This window comes from Canis aureus, chromosome X (assembly GCF_053574225.1).
Source record: "Canis aureus isolate CA01 chromosome X, VMU_Caureus_v.1.0, whole genome shotgun sequence".
NCBI lineage: Eukaryota > Metazoa > Chordata > Mammalia > Carnivora > Canidae > Canis > Canis aureus.
In genome coordinates, this window is record NC_135649.1 from 40150928 (window position 1) to 40169738 (window position 18811).

Genomic DNA, 18811 nt, shown 5'->3' on the forward strand with positions numbered 1-18811 from the left:
TGGGATTATAAGGTGGATCTGTCCATTCTTTAGGCAGAGGTACTGTGGACATGTCTCCATAAAGCCTCTCCTAAGCCTTAGGCTCTCAGTCATACAGCAGCAAGAGAAAAAAAGGTAGCAGCTACACACTCCTTCCCCACCCTGCAATATCCCATTTGTATGTTCAGTGTATAGCAACAGCATCTCTTGTTCCTGTGTATTTCAAAGTAATTGGCAAAATGCAATCCCTCTCTCCAAAACATATGTCTAAGTACAGCAATACCTTGAACTTCTTAAAATCTGAAAAGGAGATGTTCCAATTCAAAGAATCTCATCATACTGATGGATTATAAAAATATACAAAATGTATGAAGGCATTCATGGTACATAAATGGGTACTGATTGAACCCCTATACAAAAAAGTATACGGGGCATTCAGTGCAACATTATTTTTATAAGAGCAAAGCCAGTGGAAGGAACCCAAACGTAAGTAATAGGGGCTTGGTTGAACACACCCAATCTGTGGGACATGGTACTGTTGTTAAGTAGAATGCAAGACATCAAAAGTGTACTCAAGTGGAGGGATCCTCAAGATAAAGATTTTATTTATTTATTTAAAAGACAGAGAGAGGCAGAGACATAGACAGAGGGAGAAGCAGGCTCCTCAGAGGGAACCTGATGCAGGACTCGATCCCAGGACCCTGGGATCATGCCCTGAGCTGAAGGCAGATACTCAACCACTGAGCCACCCAGGTGCCCTGATCCCCAAGATATATTATGTAAACAAACCAAGGTGCAGGGTGCAACTCATACTGTCATTTCCTGTGTGCCTGCACAAATTGAATGCATATGAAAAGATCTGGAAGGTCAGATACCAATAGGTTACGAGTGATAATCTCAGAGGGGTAGAAGCAGCAGGGGGAAAGGGAGAGCCTGATTTTTTTCCTTATCTCTTCTGTATCATTGGATGTTTTTCAATGAGCGTCAATTTGTTGTGCAGTATATAACGTTTAAATGATTGTTTAAAACCTGTGGAATTAGTTCTCAACAAGCATTGTATAGAAGGCCAGAGTCTAGGGAATTTTTGGCAAGCCTGAGGATGGGGAGGGAGGCAGGTGTGAGGAAAGTGTTGATAGGAATGTAATAAAATAGCCAGTCTAAACATCCCGGCGTTGCTTAGTCCATGTGTCCTGGTTGTCTCATGTGCCACTTCTGACCTGCATATACCCGGCTCACCAGCACACCCTCAGTAGGGAGTTGAAATGATGTCTGCTTTATTCTCTGCTCCTACTATTTTCTAGACCTTGCTGTTTCTGAATGAGTGTGGAAGGATTGTGGGTTGGGGGAATGTGAAGAACAATACTCTGGATATCTCAAAAAAAAAAAAGCAGCATTCCTGCAAGAGAGAATGGGCTTCCCAGTTTTCCAGTGATTCTGGATCCCCAGGATGGGTGAAACAGGAGATGGAGATGAAGGAGGGCACTTGTGATGATCTCTGGGCATTGTAGGGAAGTGTTGAATCACTATATTGTACACCTGAAACTCATATTGGGCTGAAAGTTCACTAACTGGAACTTAAAAAAAAGTTTAAAAAACTTAAAAAGATTTTCTCCACCTAGCTCTATCTGCTAAGCGTTGAGGCCAGGTTGGTGGTCCTGCTGGTAAGGCCATTAATTCGCCTTTCTTCCTGACTTCATTTTATGCTGCCTCCAGCTGCACCCTTGTCTTGCAGTCTCATCTGTCCTTCTTCCGAAACTGCCAGTGATGGGACTGAGCTTAATCCCATACTTCCTGTAGCAGAAAGAGGTCAGGTATAGAATGCAGGGCCTTGAAATAGTTATTGATTTTCAAAGGAGTTTGAGACCTATCTTTAGAAACAAACATTGGGGCCCGGTAGAACAAAATGTCCAGATGGTTCCACTTTATTATAAATAAATATTTTCCTTTGTTCTAAAAGTGGGTAGATACTGTGGGATATGATTTGAATAATAAAGAGCATCTGTAGTACTAGAAAAATACGTACCTGGCACACAGTAGGCCCCCAAGAAATTCATTTTGAATGAATGGGTATGGAAGGCAGGGTGAAATGTATGTGAGGGGCTTTTCATGAATGTGAATGCACAGAAATTTGTCCCAAATCAGAGAGAGATGCTTCTAACTTGTTGCTGGCTCTTGACCAGCCGAAAATTAGAAGGTAGGAGAACCCATTCTGAATATCCTTTGCAGGCCTAATGCTCTCTATGGGATCAAGAAATGCAGCACTGGGACACCTGGGTGACTCAGTGGTTGAGCAGCTGCTTTTGGCTCAGGACATGATCCCGGGGTTCTGGAAACGGGTCCTGCATTAGGCTCCCCACGGGGAGCCTGCTTCTCCCTCTGCCTATGACTCTGCCTCTCTCTGTGTCTCTCATAAATAAAATCTTAAAAATTAAAAAAATTTAATGCAGCACTAACAGCACATTGCCAATTCAGTAAACTGTCACTTTAATAGACCATTCATATTTACAGGAAACCATCAAAAACCTTAGTTTGACAGAAACACAGAGGATTGCTTTATTTTGCCAAGTGGGCTGAAAACCATCAGTTTACCAAGTTTTATGAAGTCCACAGGAAGGAGAACCCGTCACCAGTGGCTCAATTACAACTCCTTTATAAAAACCTGAAGTGGTTTCTGTTTGGTTTCCGGATCATAATTTCATATGCACTGGTCCTAATACCATGGGTGTGTGTGTGTGCATGTGTTTCTGTGTGTGTTACAGGGAGGGAGAAGTAGACACAGGTCATAAAGCCAAAACATGAAAGCAAGCCGAATTTTGTTTTGGACAACGGCCAAACTCTGACTTTGCCCCCAATAGATTACTCAGAGATTTACCATTAGAAAAGGGAAAGATTTAGCGATAGAAACAATATGAAACAGATAGAAATCCATGTCTCACTCACATTGTCAGAACAATGGTTTGGGAAGGAAACTGGCCCAAGGGTCTCTCAGGTGGGGATGGTCCTAGAGTGCCAGTGATGAAGATATAATGTGCTCATGGCTGTGTGAATCATGACACATTCTGAAGACATTTTTAAAGAGTTACTTATTTATGACAGACAGCACAGGGTGGGGGTGGCAGGGGCAGAGGGAGAGGGAGAAGCAGACTCTCTGCTGAGCAGGAAGCCCAAAGCAGGGCTCGATCACAGGACCCTGGGATCATGACTTGAGCCTGAGATGAAGGCAGACTCATAATCTACTGAGCCACCTGGATGCCCCTGAAGACCTTTTTTTAAAATTAAACTTTTTATTTTATGGTAACTTTAGATTCATAGCCCTGAAGGCCCTTTGAAGGCTTTTCCTGAACTGTCCTATTTTCCTATCTCTGCCAATAAAACCCTCCCATCTTAGACCTAGGACAAGTAAGGAAAAAGTTCCTGGGGAACTTTCTATAATGGGATTTTCCACCACCAGAAAAGAAGTGTGTGAGAACTACTTCAAAAGCCTGAGATAGAGGTACCTGGCTGGTTGGTAGAGCTCAGTCAGTGGAGCATGTGACTCTTGATCTCTGGGTTGTGAGTTTGAGCCTCGTGTTGGGTATAGAAATTACTTCAATCAATCAATCAGTCAGTCAATCAATCTTTAAAAAAAAATGCCTGAGAGAGTTACCAGCACTGAAGTCAGGAAATCAAATAATACCAAAATATTGAACAGAATAAAACAAAGCATAGGCATATGGCCATTTCTACCTTAACCTGCTCTCTCAAAGCCAGATCTTCACAGCTGGGTTTGAAGATAAGGTCCAGTTTCACTTAGAACTCCAAGGCCTTAATGTCTTTTTTCTCCCTTGCATTAAGTTACAAGGTCAGAATGGTCCCTGGTAAGCCTCCTTCATTCCTTTGTTTAGGGGAGCAACTCTAAAAGAGCCATTACCCTTAAATCAAAAAACCCCCACCCCCAGGTTGTGAACACTGTATTTTAGCAGACTTTTTCTTTTTAAGATTTATTGATTTATTTGGGTGGGAGAGGGCAGGGACAGCCGGAGAGAATCTCAAGCAGACTCCCCACTGAGCACAGAGACCGACATGGGGCTCAATCTCACAATCCCGAGTTCATGATCAGAGCTGAAACCAAGAGTTGGATACTTTACCCGACTACACCCCCCAGGCGCCTCTCTCTTAGCAGACTTTGATATTTTCTTTGGAGCAGCTTTTAGCCAACCATCTGCAGGCCACTGAGCTTGACCACACATTCCCTCTCTCACTTTCTCTTTCCTTTCTTCCTGTCTTCTCCCCCAATCCTCACTCTCCTGCCATCTCCAAAAACTCAATCTTCACTGTCACCCTGAATAAAAAACCCCACTCCTCTCTGGCCTCGGTTTCTCCATCTGTAAAATGAAAGACTTGAATAGGGGGATGTTCTGGAGAGCTAATCAAAATCCTTAAGGTTTTTTTGTGTTGTGTTTTTTGTGATTTTTTAAAAATTTGTTTTGTTTTGTTTTTTGGTTTTGAATCTCTCTCTTTTTTTTTTCTGCCCTTACCCAATGTCCAGGGTCTGAGTGCCTGGTACCGAAGAACAGCTTTTCACTTTGTTTTCACCCTCATGAATCAGAGAACTTCTTGTACTTGCAGCTCATTTTGGGTCAGCGACCTTTTCTCTCTCAAGTTCTAGCCCCGGTGAACTCCCTTCCTTCGGCATCATTGGTAGGACACCCACCAGCCAAACTGTCCTCTCTGTGTTCCTTTGGCAAAACTTTGCTAAACTCCAGAAAGGACAGAACAATCTGTAACGGTCTTGGTGGAATGTGAGTGAAAAAGACACATGAGCCATTGTGGGAATGAAAAATATTTGTACTAAGAATCCCATCTGTGTACATGATAATCAATTGATGCAAATTCTTATTTGTGTGAGATTTCATAGCAATGCACCAGCATGGACTCTTCCTAGATTGACAGAATTATGTTCTCTTTCTCTTACGCCAGCTCCTGTTCTCTCCCCCCTTCTCCCACCAGTGCCTCCCTCCACAAGAGAGTAATAATAATTCCGAAAGCTACATTTGCAACATGTGTGTCTATGGGACATAACTGTAATACATGTTTTCTGGGATGGTGGGGTCAGAGGATCTTATAACTACCTTCCCAAGACCCCTTGCCATTTCTAACACTGAATATAAGCATCTTTCTAATTGCCTGTGGAAGATTTTTAGTGGGTCTCCTGTCCCACTAGTGTTACCCCTAACACTTGCCCCTAAAACAAAATGTTATATGGTTTTTCGCTTGAGGGTCCAGTCTTCATCCATTCCATCCTCCTCTGCCTTCATGCTCCCTTAGCTCCTGGGAAAGGGGTGGGTAGCAGAATAGTGGGCTCATCATGTGTTGAACCCTCACTAAGAGAGCAATGGTTGCATCATTTGGACTATAAGATTTTCAGCTTTCATTAGGGACCATGGCATTCATTCATTCATTCATTCAGCAAGTGTTTAATGAGCCCCGTCTAAATGCTGGACACTGTTTGGGGCCCTGGAGATATAGCAGTGAGCAAAACAAAGTTCTCACCTCTGGCTCACATCCTGGTACTGTCATATACTGTCAATTCTACAACATGTCTAGGGTATCTCTACTCTGCCGTGTAATCTCATGCCATTGGCTGCATTTAGTGTCAGTGCATCTAATCTGGACTATCCTAGGGTCCCATCTCTTCCTCCTGCTCAGTTTACCCTATACATGATCCGGAATCAATGCTTGGAAACACAATTCTGAGGATTTCCCTACCTTAAAAAAAATCCCATAAAGGCTCCCACACCATCACCTCTGTTGCCTACCACATAAAGTCTTCACCCCTTCGCCTGTCATGTAAAGTCCTCCCTGATCTGGCTGCAGCCCACGTTTTGGAATGTTATCCTTCAACTGTTCCCTTTTATGGACTCTATGTTCTCTGCTACACCTTCTCAACTTGGAATCACTGCCTGGAATATTCCTCACCAGCTCTGCCTGCAAAAAGTCTGTCCAGCCTTCTTGGTCCAGGTCACAAACCATCCCCAACCAGTTCTCTTTCTCTTCCTACTTTGCACAGCAATTCCTACTTCTGTGGCCTGTGTCCCATTCTGCCCTTGTGTTGCAGGCTGCTACCTTAATTCTTACGTATGAGATTCTCAGGAGCGGGAAGGACATTTTATTGACCGTTCTTTGGCCCTTTGCTCCCTCTGAGGTTTGTCTATGAAGCTAGCCCAGTCTTCTGCAAGAAGAGAGGGAAATCTCAGTCCATTCTCAAGGCTGCTCTTATTTCACATCCCTGTGTTGCTACCAGTGTGGGTGGATGTGTAGTTCATTTAAGATCAGAGCTAAGCTCATTGCTAGAAGTCATCAGATGGACTCTAGCTGTGTAAAAGTCCACTCCTGCCTTCCCTCTGGCAGATTTGGGGAGCTGAATGTGCCCTGTCATTTTACAGAGACATTCTTACCACCGTTCGCACTATGACCCTCCACCAAGCCGACAGGCTGGAGGTCTGCCCCGCTTTCCTGGGGCCAGAAGTCACCGAGGAGCTCTTATGGATTCCCAGCAAGCGTCGGGCACCATTGTGCAGATTGTCATCAACAACAAACACAAGCATGGCCAAGGTAAGGAGCATGCTCCTTTTGTACCACATCCACAGCAGTTCTACCACAGCGCACCCCCTCCTCTGCCCCGTATTTGGAGGGCTGGACCTGGAAAGGGCCTTGTCTCCCATGCATATCAGAAAGTTACACAAGCATCACTTACCATCAAGCCTCAAAGCGAGTCTGTCTTTATTTAGGACAAAAGGCAAAAAAGCAGGGAACTAATGCAGTGCCCAGCGTTTTCTCAGTTGCCCTAGGGGGTCGCAGGGCACTGGGGGAAAGTGTGTTGGATTGGATTGGCTGGTTAATAGAATGAGAGGTTGGTTGTTTTTCCAGTTGGGCACTTGATATTCACAGATACTCAGTGCCAGACACTTCTGAAGCTCTTAACCCTGTGCCTTAGAAGCAGTAATTCTCATACCTCTCTGTGCCCAGGATTCTCCCCCGGCCTCTTGCTAAAGAGACATATTCTGGGCCCCAGGCTCAGAGATTCTAATTCATATGAGGAGATTGTCATTAGAAATGAGTAATCCAGTAAGAAATCCAGAAACATCCTGGCCAAGCACCAGGAGAACTGACATTAGGTTAACAGGGACATGCAGCCCACTCAGCCAACCAGCTGGCTGCAGCAGGCACCCACACACGTCCGTGGCCCAGACCTTCCTGAGCCTAGTTCCCCAGTCCCCAATTCCACCCCAGTAGTGGGGGTAGGGGGAGGAGAAATTCAATCAAACAATTGACTGCTTCTTACTTTTTTAGGCTCTTTAGAGCAAGAGCTCAGCTGGTTCCTTTTTATGAAACCACAAACATGTTTTGTTTCCTTTAAAGGAGAAACAAATCAAAGCTGGTTCTCTGAACGGGTTAAAAGTAATAAATTATTAAACCAAATGATTGAATAACATGGGTGAAAACCAATCCGTTACAAAGAACCCCTACTATAAATCTCAACAAAGCTGGTCAAACCAAAGCTAGTTGATCACATCTGTTACGAGTTAGATGTAAATTTCAGATTACAGATAAAAAACATTGAATCGCTTTGGAAACTAACAGGCTTAAAAGAAGAACATGCAAAATAAAACTCTTAATAAAAAATGGTGATGTATTAGAAGAATTGGAAGTATTTATTATCGATCTGGGTTTGATTTGAAGTGTATTATTTTTAAATTCTGAGGCATTCTGATACAAATTTATGAAATGCGGAGGAGTAGGAGGTAAAGATGCAGTTTGATTTTCAATCCTAAATTGCCTCCGGTAGATTCCATTTGCCCTGAAAGTATTTCAAAGCCTTAAAAAAAAAAAAACAAAAAACCTGTGGGCAAATGGACTTTGAAAATCCTAAATCCCATAATTTCCAGAGGCCTCTTCATTTCAGGGCAAAGGCTCATCCCTTGATTTTCTGTGTGTCCTACAAAAGGCCCAGCTGGTTTACATTTTTTTATTGCTCCCATTGATTTGGATGCAGTGGTTCTTTCCTGACCTATTATAGGTTACTGGAGAATCACTTGCCCCCACTCTCAACCCTCAGTGCCCCAGCTGGATGATTCAAAACCATCTCGAGAGTTTATTGGTGGGGAGAAGCCATCTTTTCCCACTAGAGCATTGACCTCCCACTCTTAAATCTCAGAGTGTAGGCTCTCACCCAGTCTAGATTGTTCCCTTAGCCCAAATGTTTAGAGGAGAGTGATCCTGGCAATATAACACTGGAGGTCCTACCTGCCCTTCTCCGTAGCTTTCGTGTTAACAGACATGCTCCACTGAGACACATCTGCTTGGTCCCTTGCTTGAGTCAAAGAGGAGTGATAGGACTCTGCCATTTTGAACTTGACCCCTGCCTAAATTTGCTTGAAGCAGACTAGGTACCCACTTGGTCACATGGTCTAGAAGGGAGTGTCACTATCTTTGGAGGAGAGAGAAGGAGTAGGGGCAGGAGAGAGAACACATCTGGCCTGTCTTGTCACGTGATTCCATCCATGGCTCTGAGCCTCAAAGTCCACGTGTCAAGTCCCTGTTCTAGCTCCCTGTATGGTTGGGAGCTTCACTGGTTTAGGTTCTTGGTTCTTGGAAATCTTTGCATGGATTGACCTGTGAGAGCACCTAGTACTCTAGCAGTACTTGCAAAGGACAGGAAAAGGCAGCCGACATCATCCATATTTCCAAAAGGGACCCAGTGGACTTGATGAGAAAGAACTAGCCCAATGATTCATCATTCTGAGGCCATTGTCTCACAGCCAGATCAGTTCCTAGAAAGGCCCCAAGTGGGGCTGTTTCTCCCACACCAGCCCTGCCTTAAGTGATACAACCCACCCTAGAGACGTTGTTGATCAGGATGCCGACAGGTATCCCTGGGTATGATGAGGTGATGGGAATAATGAGAAACACACCCAGTCCCAGCCATGGATTAAAATCTCCAGAATGTCTCAGCACTTTCAAAAAGGGAGAGAACTTATTCTCAGCCCTCCCCATTTGCAGCCCAATATAGTTCTTATCCTGGAGCCTAGCCCCATGCCTTACAGTGGGAGCTGGATATGTTTTGGTTGGTTTGCATTGGCAGATGTTCCTATGGCCCCTTCCCTTCATAGGCCTCTTTGCCTGCAGCTTTTAGGATACTTGCTCTTGCAAGGCCCCTTAGAAAACATGGCACCAGTGACTTCACCTCCTACCCAACGAATGTGAGACCACCAAAGTCTACCTGTAGGACAGGTAGTGATTCACTGTAGTGGAATCTATAGCCACTGAGGTGGGCAACAGATATTGCCTAGAGATTAGAGGCATGAAAGGCTCCTTCATGATCCTTTCCCTCTTGATCCCATTTTAGTGCCTTCCTTCCCATGCCAGACAGAAGGCCATCGCCATTAACTCCATATCCATCTGTGTTGGTGGATCAGATTCTCATAACATTTGATATTTTGAAAGGATTTGCTTCAGGATATGCAAATACTGGCCCTTTGTGAAGAGCAATAGTTTCTGCAACTGGCCTCCCTGGCAGCCAATATCTCTGGGAAATTTTTATACCAAGAAGCATATCCACTTGGGCCATACAGATCTTTTATGAAATTGCAGGTATTTTTTTTTTTTGAAATTGCAGGTATTGACACTAAATTCTACTAGAGGTTCCTTTGCAGATAACCAGGGCAGATGGAACTCTGTTTTCATGCATTGTTTCATTCCTCCACTTTCAGAGCATTTAGTGACTGCTCACCATGTGCTGGGCTCTTGTGAGCACCCAGAGGCTGCTCCTGAAGGACCTGAATGGTTGCTAATGATAAAACAGGAACTGAGCTGGGTTTTTTTGTTTTGTGGGGAGGTTGTTTTTGTGTTTGTTTTTGGTTACAGAGGCTGCTCTGTAAACATATATCCACAGCATGAAAAGGACAAAGGATGCTTGATGTCTTGAGGGGTTCAGGGCTTACATTCTGAGCACAGGGGCCCGTTTCAGCTCCCTAGCCTTTAATTTCCAGTCCTATGTTCTCTTTCAGTGTGTGTTTCCAATGGAAAGACCTACTCCCACGGCGAGTCCTGGCACCCAAACCTCCGGGCATTTGGCATTGTGGAGTGTGTGCTGTGCACTTGTAATGTCACCAAGCAAGAGTGTAAGAAAATCCACTGCCCCAATCGATACCCCTGCAAGTATCCTCAAAAAATAGATGGAAAATGCTGCAAGGTGTGTCCAGGTAAAAAGGCAAAAGGTGCGTTGGTTGGAAGCCCTGCCTTTGGTTGACTGAGATCCCCACAGAGTCCTTCTCAGTATTCATTGAGCATCAGAAACCTAATCAACCTGACACATCATCTCAATATTACTAGTTCTAACAATGAACTTAATTCCCCCCTCTTTTGAAGGGCTGATAAGATGGTTGATTAGAAGAAATTTACTACTCAGAAATAGACTGGGAGGGGTGCCTATGTCTGCTAAACTTTTGGCCCCATGTAGCCCTAAGCGCCAGACTTAAGCCTGGCTTTTCTAAATTGCAGAGAAATTGAGTTATGAGGATTATACAGAAGAGCAGTAGCACCTGTCATTGATGTCACTATCTAACTGATCAAGCACAATCACATCCATGACCCTTTTGAGACAGGATGGGAGGCAGGTGAGGTAGAGTGGAAGGAGAGTGGGTTCTGGGCCTGAGTGAAGTTGTTGTGTGACCTTGGAAATGTGACAGATCTGCTCTGGCCTCCATCAGCTTTTCCTTAAAATGGTATGCTTAGAACAATTAATCTCCAAGCACCTGTCCTAACACTACAGTTTTATAATGATACTATTATTGCTCTATAAAATTTAAAACTGAAGCATATTGAGTGACCTGCCCTGAGTCCACAAATCGATAATAAAATCAAGGTTTGGATGTCAGGTCACCTACAGCCCATTGTCTTTTCCAGGGCAGTAGAAGATATGAACTGATAACAAAAAAAGCAAGTGGATTAAATAGTGGTTTTAACGCATACGAAATAGATAAAAACATAGTCTGTAGTGTTGGAGTTGACAGCATAGGGAATTGGTGATCCAGCATTCTAATCCTGGCTCTGCCACTGGTTTCCTGTGTGACGTAGAAAAAGTCACTGCACCTCTCTGAGCTTCAATTTCCTTATCTGCAAAATGAGAGGGTTAGAGTGGATGATTTCTTAGGGTCTTTCCAGCTCCCAGCATTCTAGGAGTGAATGAATTCCATGTACATGAATTAATCTATCATTTATTATGCCTACCTGCATTTTTGTAAACACAGGTGAAAAACCAAAAACTTTTTCAAGGTAGGCAGAGAGCTAAATCGTATATTCCTTCAACTTAGGCAATTCCTTATGATCAGCAGGCCAACATGAACTTAGTCAATGCATATTTTTTTGAGCATCTTCATGTAGGCCAGTCATTCCCAAACTCGTATGCACATTGGAACCCCCAGGAAAGCTTCTAAAAATACCTGTGTCCCATTCCCAGAGATTATGATTTCATTGATTTCAGGTGTGGGCTGGGAGGGAGCCCTTTGAAAACATCCCCAGGTGATCCTAATGTGCAGACAGGTTTGGGAAGTTCTGACATAGGTAGTTTATGGCCTTGCTCAAGATTTGGTTTGTGGACCAGAAGAACTTGGAAGCTAGTGAGAAATGCAGACTCAGGTCCCACCCCAAACCGACTGCACCAGAAATCAACATTTTAACAAGATCCCCCAGTTGATCCCCATGCACGTTAAAGTATGAGATCTATTTGTGGCAAAAACAAAATCTTTCTTAGTGGAATGGCCCTCATCTTCCACAGTAAACAGTGGGTAAGATGTAGATAGGGAAGACAGGACCTATCTGATCTGGAGTAGAGAATTGGGGCATTAGATCTGATGAGGAACTATACTCATTAGGGGTAGGGAGAGAGTACAGTCTGAGCATGATACAGACATGAGGGCTACCAAGCCACAGTAACCTATCACAACCTCCAAGTGTGCAAACTTACTGGATCCTCAAACCTTTTAGTGCCCCTTAGGAGTAATTCCACCAACACAGTTTTCTCTTTGGTCAAGAGTGGAACATCTACAGTCATATAAGTAATACAGCATGATAATTTCAGACAAAAGCTAATCATTATCTAAACTACCACAGGGAAGGTAAATCCTTCCCACTATACAGTACTGCAATTTCAACCTCAGACCTTCAGACCAAATCCCATTTCATTGTATGCTTAGGCCTTTAGGGATGCGGGTGATTTTTTTTTTTATTTTTTTATATATTTATTTTTTAAATTTATTTTTTATTGGTGTTCAATTTACTAACATACAGAATAACACCCAGTGCCCGTCACCCATTCACTCCCACCCCCCGCCCTCCTCCCCTTCTACCACCCCTAGTTCGTTTCCCAGAGTTAGCAGTCTTTACGTTCTGTCTCCCTTTCTGATATTTCCCACACATTTCTTCTCCCTTCCCTTATATTCCCTCCTTTCACTATTATTTATATTCCCCAAATGAATGAGAACATATAATGTTTGTCCTTCTCCGACTGACTTACTTCACTCAGCATAATACCCTCCAGTTCCATCCACGTTGAAGCAAATGGTGGGTATTTGTCATTTCTAATAGCTGAGTAATATTCCATTGTATACATAAACCACATCTTCTTTATCCATTCATCTTTCGTTGGACACCGAGGCTCCTTCCACAGTTTGGCTATCGTGGCCATTGCTGCTATAAACATCGGGGTGCAGGTGTCCCGGCGTTTCATTGCATTTGTATCTTTGGGGTAAATCCCCAACAGTGCAATTGCTGGGTCGTAGGGCAGGTCTATTTTTAACTCTTTGAGGAACCTCCACACAGTTTTCCAGAGTGGCTGCACCAGTTCACATTCCCACCAACAGTGTAAGAGGGTTCCCTTTTCTCCGCATCCTCTCCAACATTTGTTGTTTCCTGCCTTGTTAATTTTCCCCATTCTCACTGGTGTGAGGTGGTATCTCATTGTAGTTTTGATTTGTATTTCCCTGATGGCAAGTGATGCAGAACATTTTCTCTTATGCATGTTGGCCATGTCTATGTCTTCCTCTGTGAGATTTCTGTTCATGTCTTTTGCCCATTTCATGATTGGATTGTTTGTTTCTTTGGTGTTGAGTTTAATAAGTTCTTTATAGATCTTGGAAACTAGCCCTTTATCTGATATGTCATTTGCAAATATCTTCTCCCATTCTGTAGGTTGTCTTTGAGTTTTGTTGACTGTATCCTTGGCTGTGCAAAAGCTTCTTATCTTGATGAAGTCCCAATAGTTCATTTTTGCTTTTGTTTCTTTTGCCTTCATGGATGTATCTTGCAAGAAGTTACTATGGCCGAGTTCAAAAAGGGTGTTGCCTGTGTTCTTCTCTAGGATTTTGATGGAATCTTGTCTCACATTTAGATCTTTCATCCATTTTGAGTTTATCTTGGTGTATGGTGAAAGAGAGTGGTCTAGTTTCATTCTTCTGCATGTGGATGTCCAATTTTCCCAGCACCATTTATTGAAGAGACTGTCTTTCTTCCAATGGATAGTCTTTCCTCCTTTATCGAATATTAGTTGCCCATAAAGTTCAGGGTCCACTTCTGGATTCTCTATTCTGTTCCACTGATCTATGTGTCTGTTTTTGTGCCAGTACCACACTGTCTTGATGACCACAGCTTTGTAGTACAACCTGAAATCTGGCATTGTGATGCCCCCAGCTATGGTTTTCTTTTTTAAAATTCCCCTGGCTATTCGGGGTCTTTTCTGATTCCACACAAATCTTAAAATAATTTGTTCTAACTCTCTGAAGAAAGTGCATGGTATTTTGATAGGGATTGCATTAAACGTGTATATTGCCCTGGGTAACATTGACATTATCACAATATTAATTCTGCCAATCCATGAGCATGGAATATTTTTCCATCTCTTTGTGTCTTCCTCAATTTCTTTCAGAAGTGTTCTATAGTTTTGAGGGTATAGATCCTTTACATCTTTGGTTAGGTTTATTCCTAGGTATCTTATGCTTTTGGGTAGAATTGTAAATGGGATTGACTCCTTAATTTCTCTTTCTTCAGCCTCATTGTTAGTGTATAGAAATGCCACTGACTTCTGGGCATTGATTTTGTATCCTGCCACGCTACCGAATTGCTGTATGAGTTCTAGCAATCTTGGGGTGGAGACTTTTGGGTTTTCGATGTAGAGTATCATGTCATCGGCGAAGAGGGAGAGTTTGACTTCTTCTTTGTCAATTTGAATGCCTTTAATGTCTTTTTGTTGTCTGATTGCTGAGGCTAGGACTTCCAGTACTATGTTGAACAGCAGTGGTGAGAGTGGACATCCCTGTCTTGTTCCTGATCTTAGGGGAAAGGCTCCTAGTGCTTCCCCATTGAGAATGATATTTGCTGTGGGCTTTTCATAGATGGCTTTTAAGATGTCGAGGAATGTTCCCTCTATCCCTACACTTTGAAGAGTTTTGATCAGGAATGGATGCTGTATTTTGTCAAATGCTTTCTCTGCATCCAATGAGAGGATCGTATGGTTCTTGGTTTTTCTTTTGCTGATACGATGAATCACATTGATTGTTTTACGGGTGTTGAACCAGCCTTGTGTCCCAGGGATAAATCCTACTTGGTCATGGTGAATAATTTTCTTAATGTACTGTTGGATCCTATTGGCCAGTATCTTGTTGAGAATTTTTGCATCCATGTTCATCAGGGATATTGGTCTGTAATTCTCCTTTTTGGTGGGGTCTTTGTCTGGCTTTGGAATTAAGGTGATGCTGGCTTCATAGAACGAATTTGGAAGTACTCCATCTCTTTCTATCTTTCCAAACAGCTTTAGGAGAATAGGTATGATTTCTTCTTTAAACGTTTGATAAAATTCCCCTGGGAAGCCATCTGGCCCTGGACTCTTGTGTCTTGGGAGGTTTTTGATGACTGCTTCAATTTCCTCCCTGGTTATTGGCCTGTTCAGGTTTTCTATTTCTTCCTGTTCCAGTTTTGGTAGTTTGTGGCTTTCCAGGAATGCGTCCATTTCTTCTAGATTGCCTAATTTATTGGCGTATAGCTGTTCATAATATGTTTTTAAAATCGTCTGTATTTCCTTGGTGTTGGTAGTGATCTCTCCTTTCTCATTCATGATTTTATTAATTTGAGTCTTCTCTCTCTTCTTTTTAATAAGGCTGGCTAATGGTTTATCTATCTTATTAATTCTTTCAAAGAACCAACTCCTGGTTCTGTTGATCTGTTCCACAGTTCTTCTGGTCTCGATTTCGTTGAGTTCTGCTCGAATCTTTATTAACTCCCTTCTTCTCTTGGGTGTAGGATCTATTTGCTGTTTTTTCTCTAGCTCCTTTATGTGTAAGGTTAGCTTTTGTATTTGAGTTCTTTCCAGTTTTTGAATGGATGCTTGTATTGCGATGTATTTCCCCCTTAGGACTGCTTTTGCTGCATCCCAAAGATTTTGAATGGTTGTATCTTCATTCTCATTAGTTTCCATGAATCTTTTTAATTCTTCCTTAATTTCCTGGTTGACCCTTTCATCTTTTAGCAGGATGGTCCTTAACCTCCACGTGTTTGAGGTCCTTCCAAACTTCTTGTTGTGATTTAGTTCTAATTTCAAGGCATTATGGTCTGAGAATATGCAGGGGACAATCCCAATCTTTTGGTATCGGTTCAGACCCGATTTGTGACCCAATATGTGGTCTATTCTGGAGAAAGTTCCATGTGCGCTTGAGAAGAATGTGTATTCAGTTGAGTTTGGATGTAAAGTTCTGTAGATATCTGTGAAATCCATCTGGTCCAGTGTATCATTTAAAGCTCTCGTTTCTTTGGAGATGTTTTGCTTAGAAGATCTATCGAGTATAGAAAGAGCTAGATTGAAGTCACCAAGTATAAGTGTATTATTATCTAAGTATTTCTTCACTTTGGTTAATAATTGATTTATATATTTGGCAGCTCCCACATTCGGAGCATATATATTGAGGATTGTTAAGTCCTCTTGTTGAATAGATCCTTTAAGTATGATATAGTGTCCCTCTTCATCTCTCACTACAGTCTTTGGGGTAAATTTTAGTTTATCTGATATAAGGATGGCTACCCCTGCTTTCTTTTGAGGACCATTCGAATGGTAAATGGTTCTCCAACCTTTTATTTTCAGGCTGTAGGTGTCCTTCTGTCTAAAATGAGTCTCTTGTAGACAGCAAATAGATGGGTCCTGCTTTTTTATCCAGTCTGAAACCCTGCGCCTTTGGATGGGGTCATTAAGCCCGTTCACATTCAGAGTTACTATTGAGAGATATGAGTTTAGTGTCATCATGATATCTATTCAGTCTTTGTTTTTGTGGACTGTTCCACTGAACTTCTTCTTAAAGGGGAATTTTAAGAGGCCCCCTTAAAATTTCTTGCAGAGCTGGTTTGGAGGTCACATATTCTTTTAGTTGCTGCCTGTCTTGGAAGCTCTTTATCTCTCCTTCCATTTTGAATGAGAGCCTTGCTGGATAAAGTATTCTTGGTTGCATGTTCTTCTCCTTTAGGACCCTGAATATATCCTGCCAGCCCTTTCTGGCCTGCCAGGTCTCTGTGGAGAGGTCTGCTGTTACCCTAATGCTCCTCCCCATAAAAGTCAGGGATTTCTTGTCTCTTGCTGCTTTAAGGATCTTCTCCTTATCTTTGGAATTTGCAAGCTTCACAATTAAATGTCGAGGTGTTGAACGGTTTTTATTGATTTTAGGGGGGGGATCTCTCTATTTCCTGGATCTGAATGCCTGTTTCCCTTCCCAGATTAGGAAAGTTTTCAGCTAGAATTTGTTCAAATACATATTCTGGCCCTCTGTCCCTTTCGGCGCCCTCGGGAACCCCAATTAAACGTAGGTTTTTCTTCCTCAGGCTGTCGTTTATTTCCCTTAATCTATCTTCATGGTCTTTTAATTGTTTGTCTCTTTTTTCCTCAGTTTCCCTCTTTGCTATCAACTTGTCTTCTAGGTCACTCACTCGTTCTTCCACCTCGTTAACCCTCGTCGTTAGGACTTCTAGTTTGGATTGCATCTCATTCAATTGATTTTTAATTTCTGCCTGATTAGCTCTAAATTCTGCAGTCATGAAGTCTCTTGAGTCCTTTATACTTTTTTCTAGAGCCACCAGTAGCTGTATAATAGTGCTTCTGAATTGGCTTTCTGACATTGAATTGTAATCCAGATTTTGTAACTCTGTGGGAGAGAGGACTGTTTCTGATTCTTTCTTTTGAGGTGAGGTTTTCCTTCTAGTCATTTTGCTCAGTGCAGAGTGGCCAAAAGCAAGTTGTATTGGGAAAAAGAGAAAAAGAGAGGAGAGAAAGAAGGAAAGAAAAGAGAAAGAGAAAAAAAAGGGAAGAGAAAAAAAATGAAAGAAAAAAAAAGAAGAAAAAGAGAAAGAAAAAGAAAGGAGAAAAAAAAAGGGGGGGTGGGGGAGGAAACAAATCAAAAAGCAAAACAAAACAAAACAAAACAAAAAACAAAAACACAACAACAACAAAACAAAACAAAAAAAAAACCAAAAAAAAAAAAAAAAAAAGAACCACGGGGGAGTATCTTCTGATTCTGTGTTCTTTAAGTCCCTTGGCTTCTCCTGGAAGTTGTCAGTCAGTCTAGCTGGTCTTCTGGGGGAGGGGCCTGTTGTGCTGATTTTCAGGTGTTAGCAGTTGGGGGAGCTGCTGTGCCCCTGCCTGGTGCAGGGCTCAGTGGGGGTTGTTTGCCCCGTGAGGCCGCAGGAGGAACAGCCCCAGTGGCGGGGCAGCTCTGGAAACCTGGATTCAGTTCCGGCAGGAACTCCGTCTGCAGGGCCTGGAGGCTCCGGGGCGGGGCCGCTGATCTGCTCAGCTGGGGCAGGAGCGTCCTGGCTGTCCTGGGCCCTCCCGGCCTCTGCCTGTCCCGGGGGAGGCGGGATCCTGGGCTGTGTCCCGGCGCCCTGTGCTCCGGAGCCTGCGCTGGTGGATTCGCGCTCCCGGGCGGCGCAACCCCCTCCGCGGAGCCGCCGCCCGAGCCCCTCCGAGCTGCTCCTGGAACCGCGCAGGCCCCTCTGCACGGAGCCTCTTCCTCTGCCCGAGCCCGGCCGAGCTGCTCCCGGGGCCGCGCAGCCCCCTCCGCAGGGAGCCTCTTCCTTGCCCGAGTCCCTCCGAGCTGCTCCGGGTCCCGTGCGCGCTGCAGCCCTTAGGGAGCTCGGCGCACTCTCCTGGGCACTCAGTTGCTCTGTTACTGTCCCCGGGAGCCCGAGGGCATCCTCGCCCTCCTGGGTCCTGCTCCAACTCCCTGGGAGCCCCTTTCCGCCCGGGAAGGTCGGTGCAGCTCCTGCGTCTCCGGGACGGGGCTCTCCTGTCCTGGGGACACTCGCCCCGGCCTCAGCCCGGCTCCTCGCGGGGCCCCTCCCCCTTGGATGCCTTTTGTTTCTTTATTTCTTTTTCCCGTCTTCCTACCTTGATAGCAGAACAAACTCTTCTCACTGTAGCATTCCAGCTGGTCTCTCTTTAAATCTCGGGCCGAATTCATAGATTTTCAGGATAATTTGAAGGTTTTCTAGGTAGTTTGGTGGAGACAGGTGATTTGGGGACCCTACTCTTCCGCCATCTTGCTCCTCCCCCCCGGGATGCGGGTGATTCAAACAAGAAGTGAACACATCAACTGAACATAGAAAAAGAATTGTTAAATAAATACTGTGCTGTATACTACGACCAGCAAAAATCATTGTAGGCCAAGATTTAATTGCATGGAAAGATGTTTGTGACATCTGATAAGTACAAAGAGCATGCTACAAAACAATATTATGATTCCACTTGCGTTAAAAAAGCAAG

At 43.6% G+C, this 18811-nt stretch overlaps 1 protein-coding gene across 1 annotated transcript in view; it reads left to right on the forward strand.

Moving 5' to 3' along the window:
• CHRDL1 (chordin like 1) overlaps positions 1-18811 on the forward strand; it is a 127944-nt gene that overhangs the window by 97660 nt on the left and 11473 nt on the right. Inside the window, 2 exon segments of the mRNA XM_077889426.1 lie at positions 6405-6573; positions 10029-10223. Of these exon segments, the coding sequence (XP_077745552.1) occupies positions 6405-6573; positions 10029-10223 (364 nt within the window).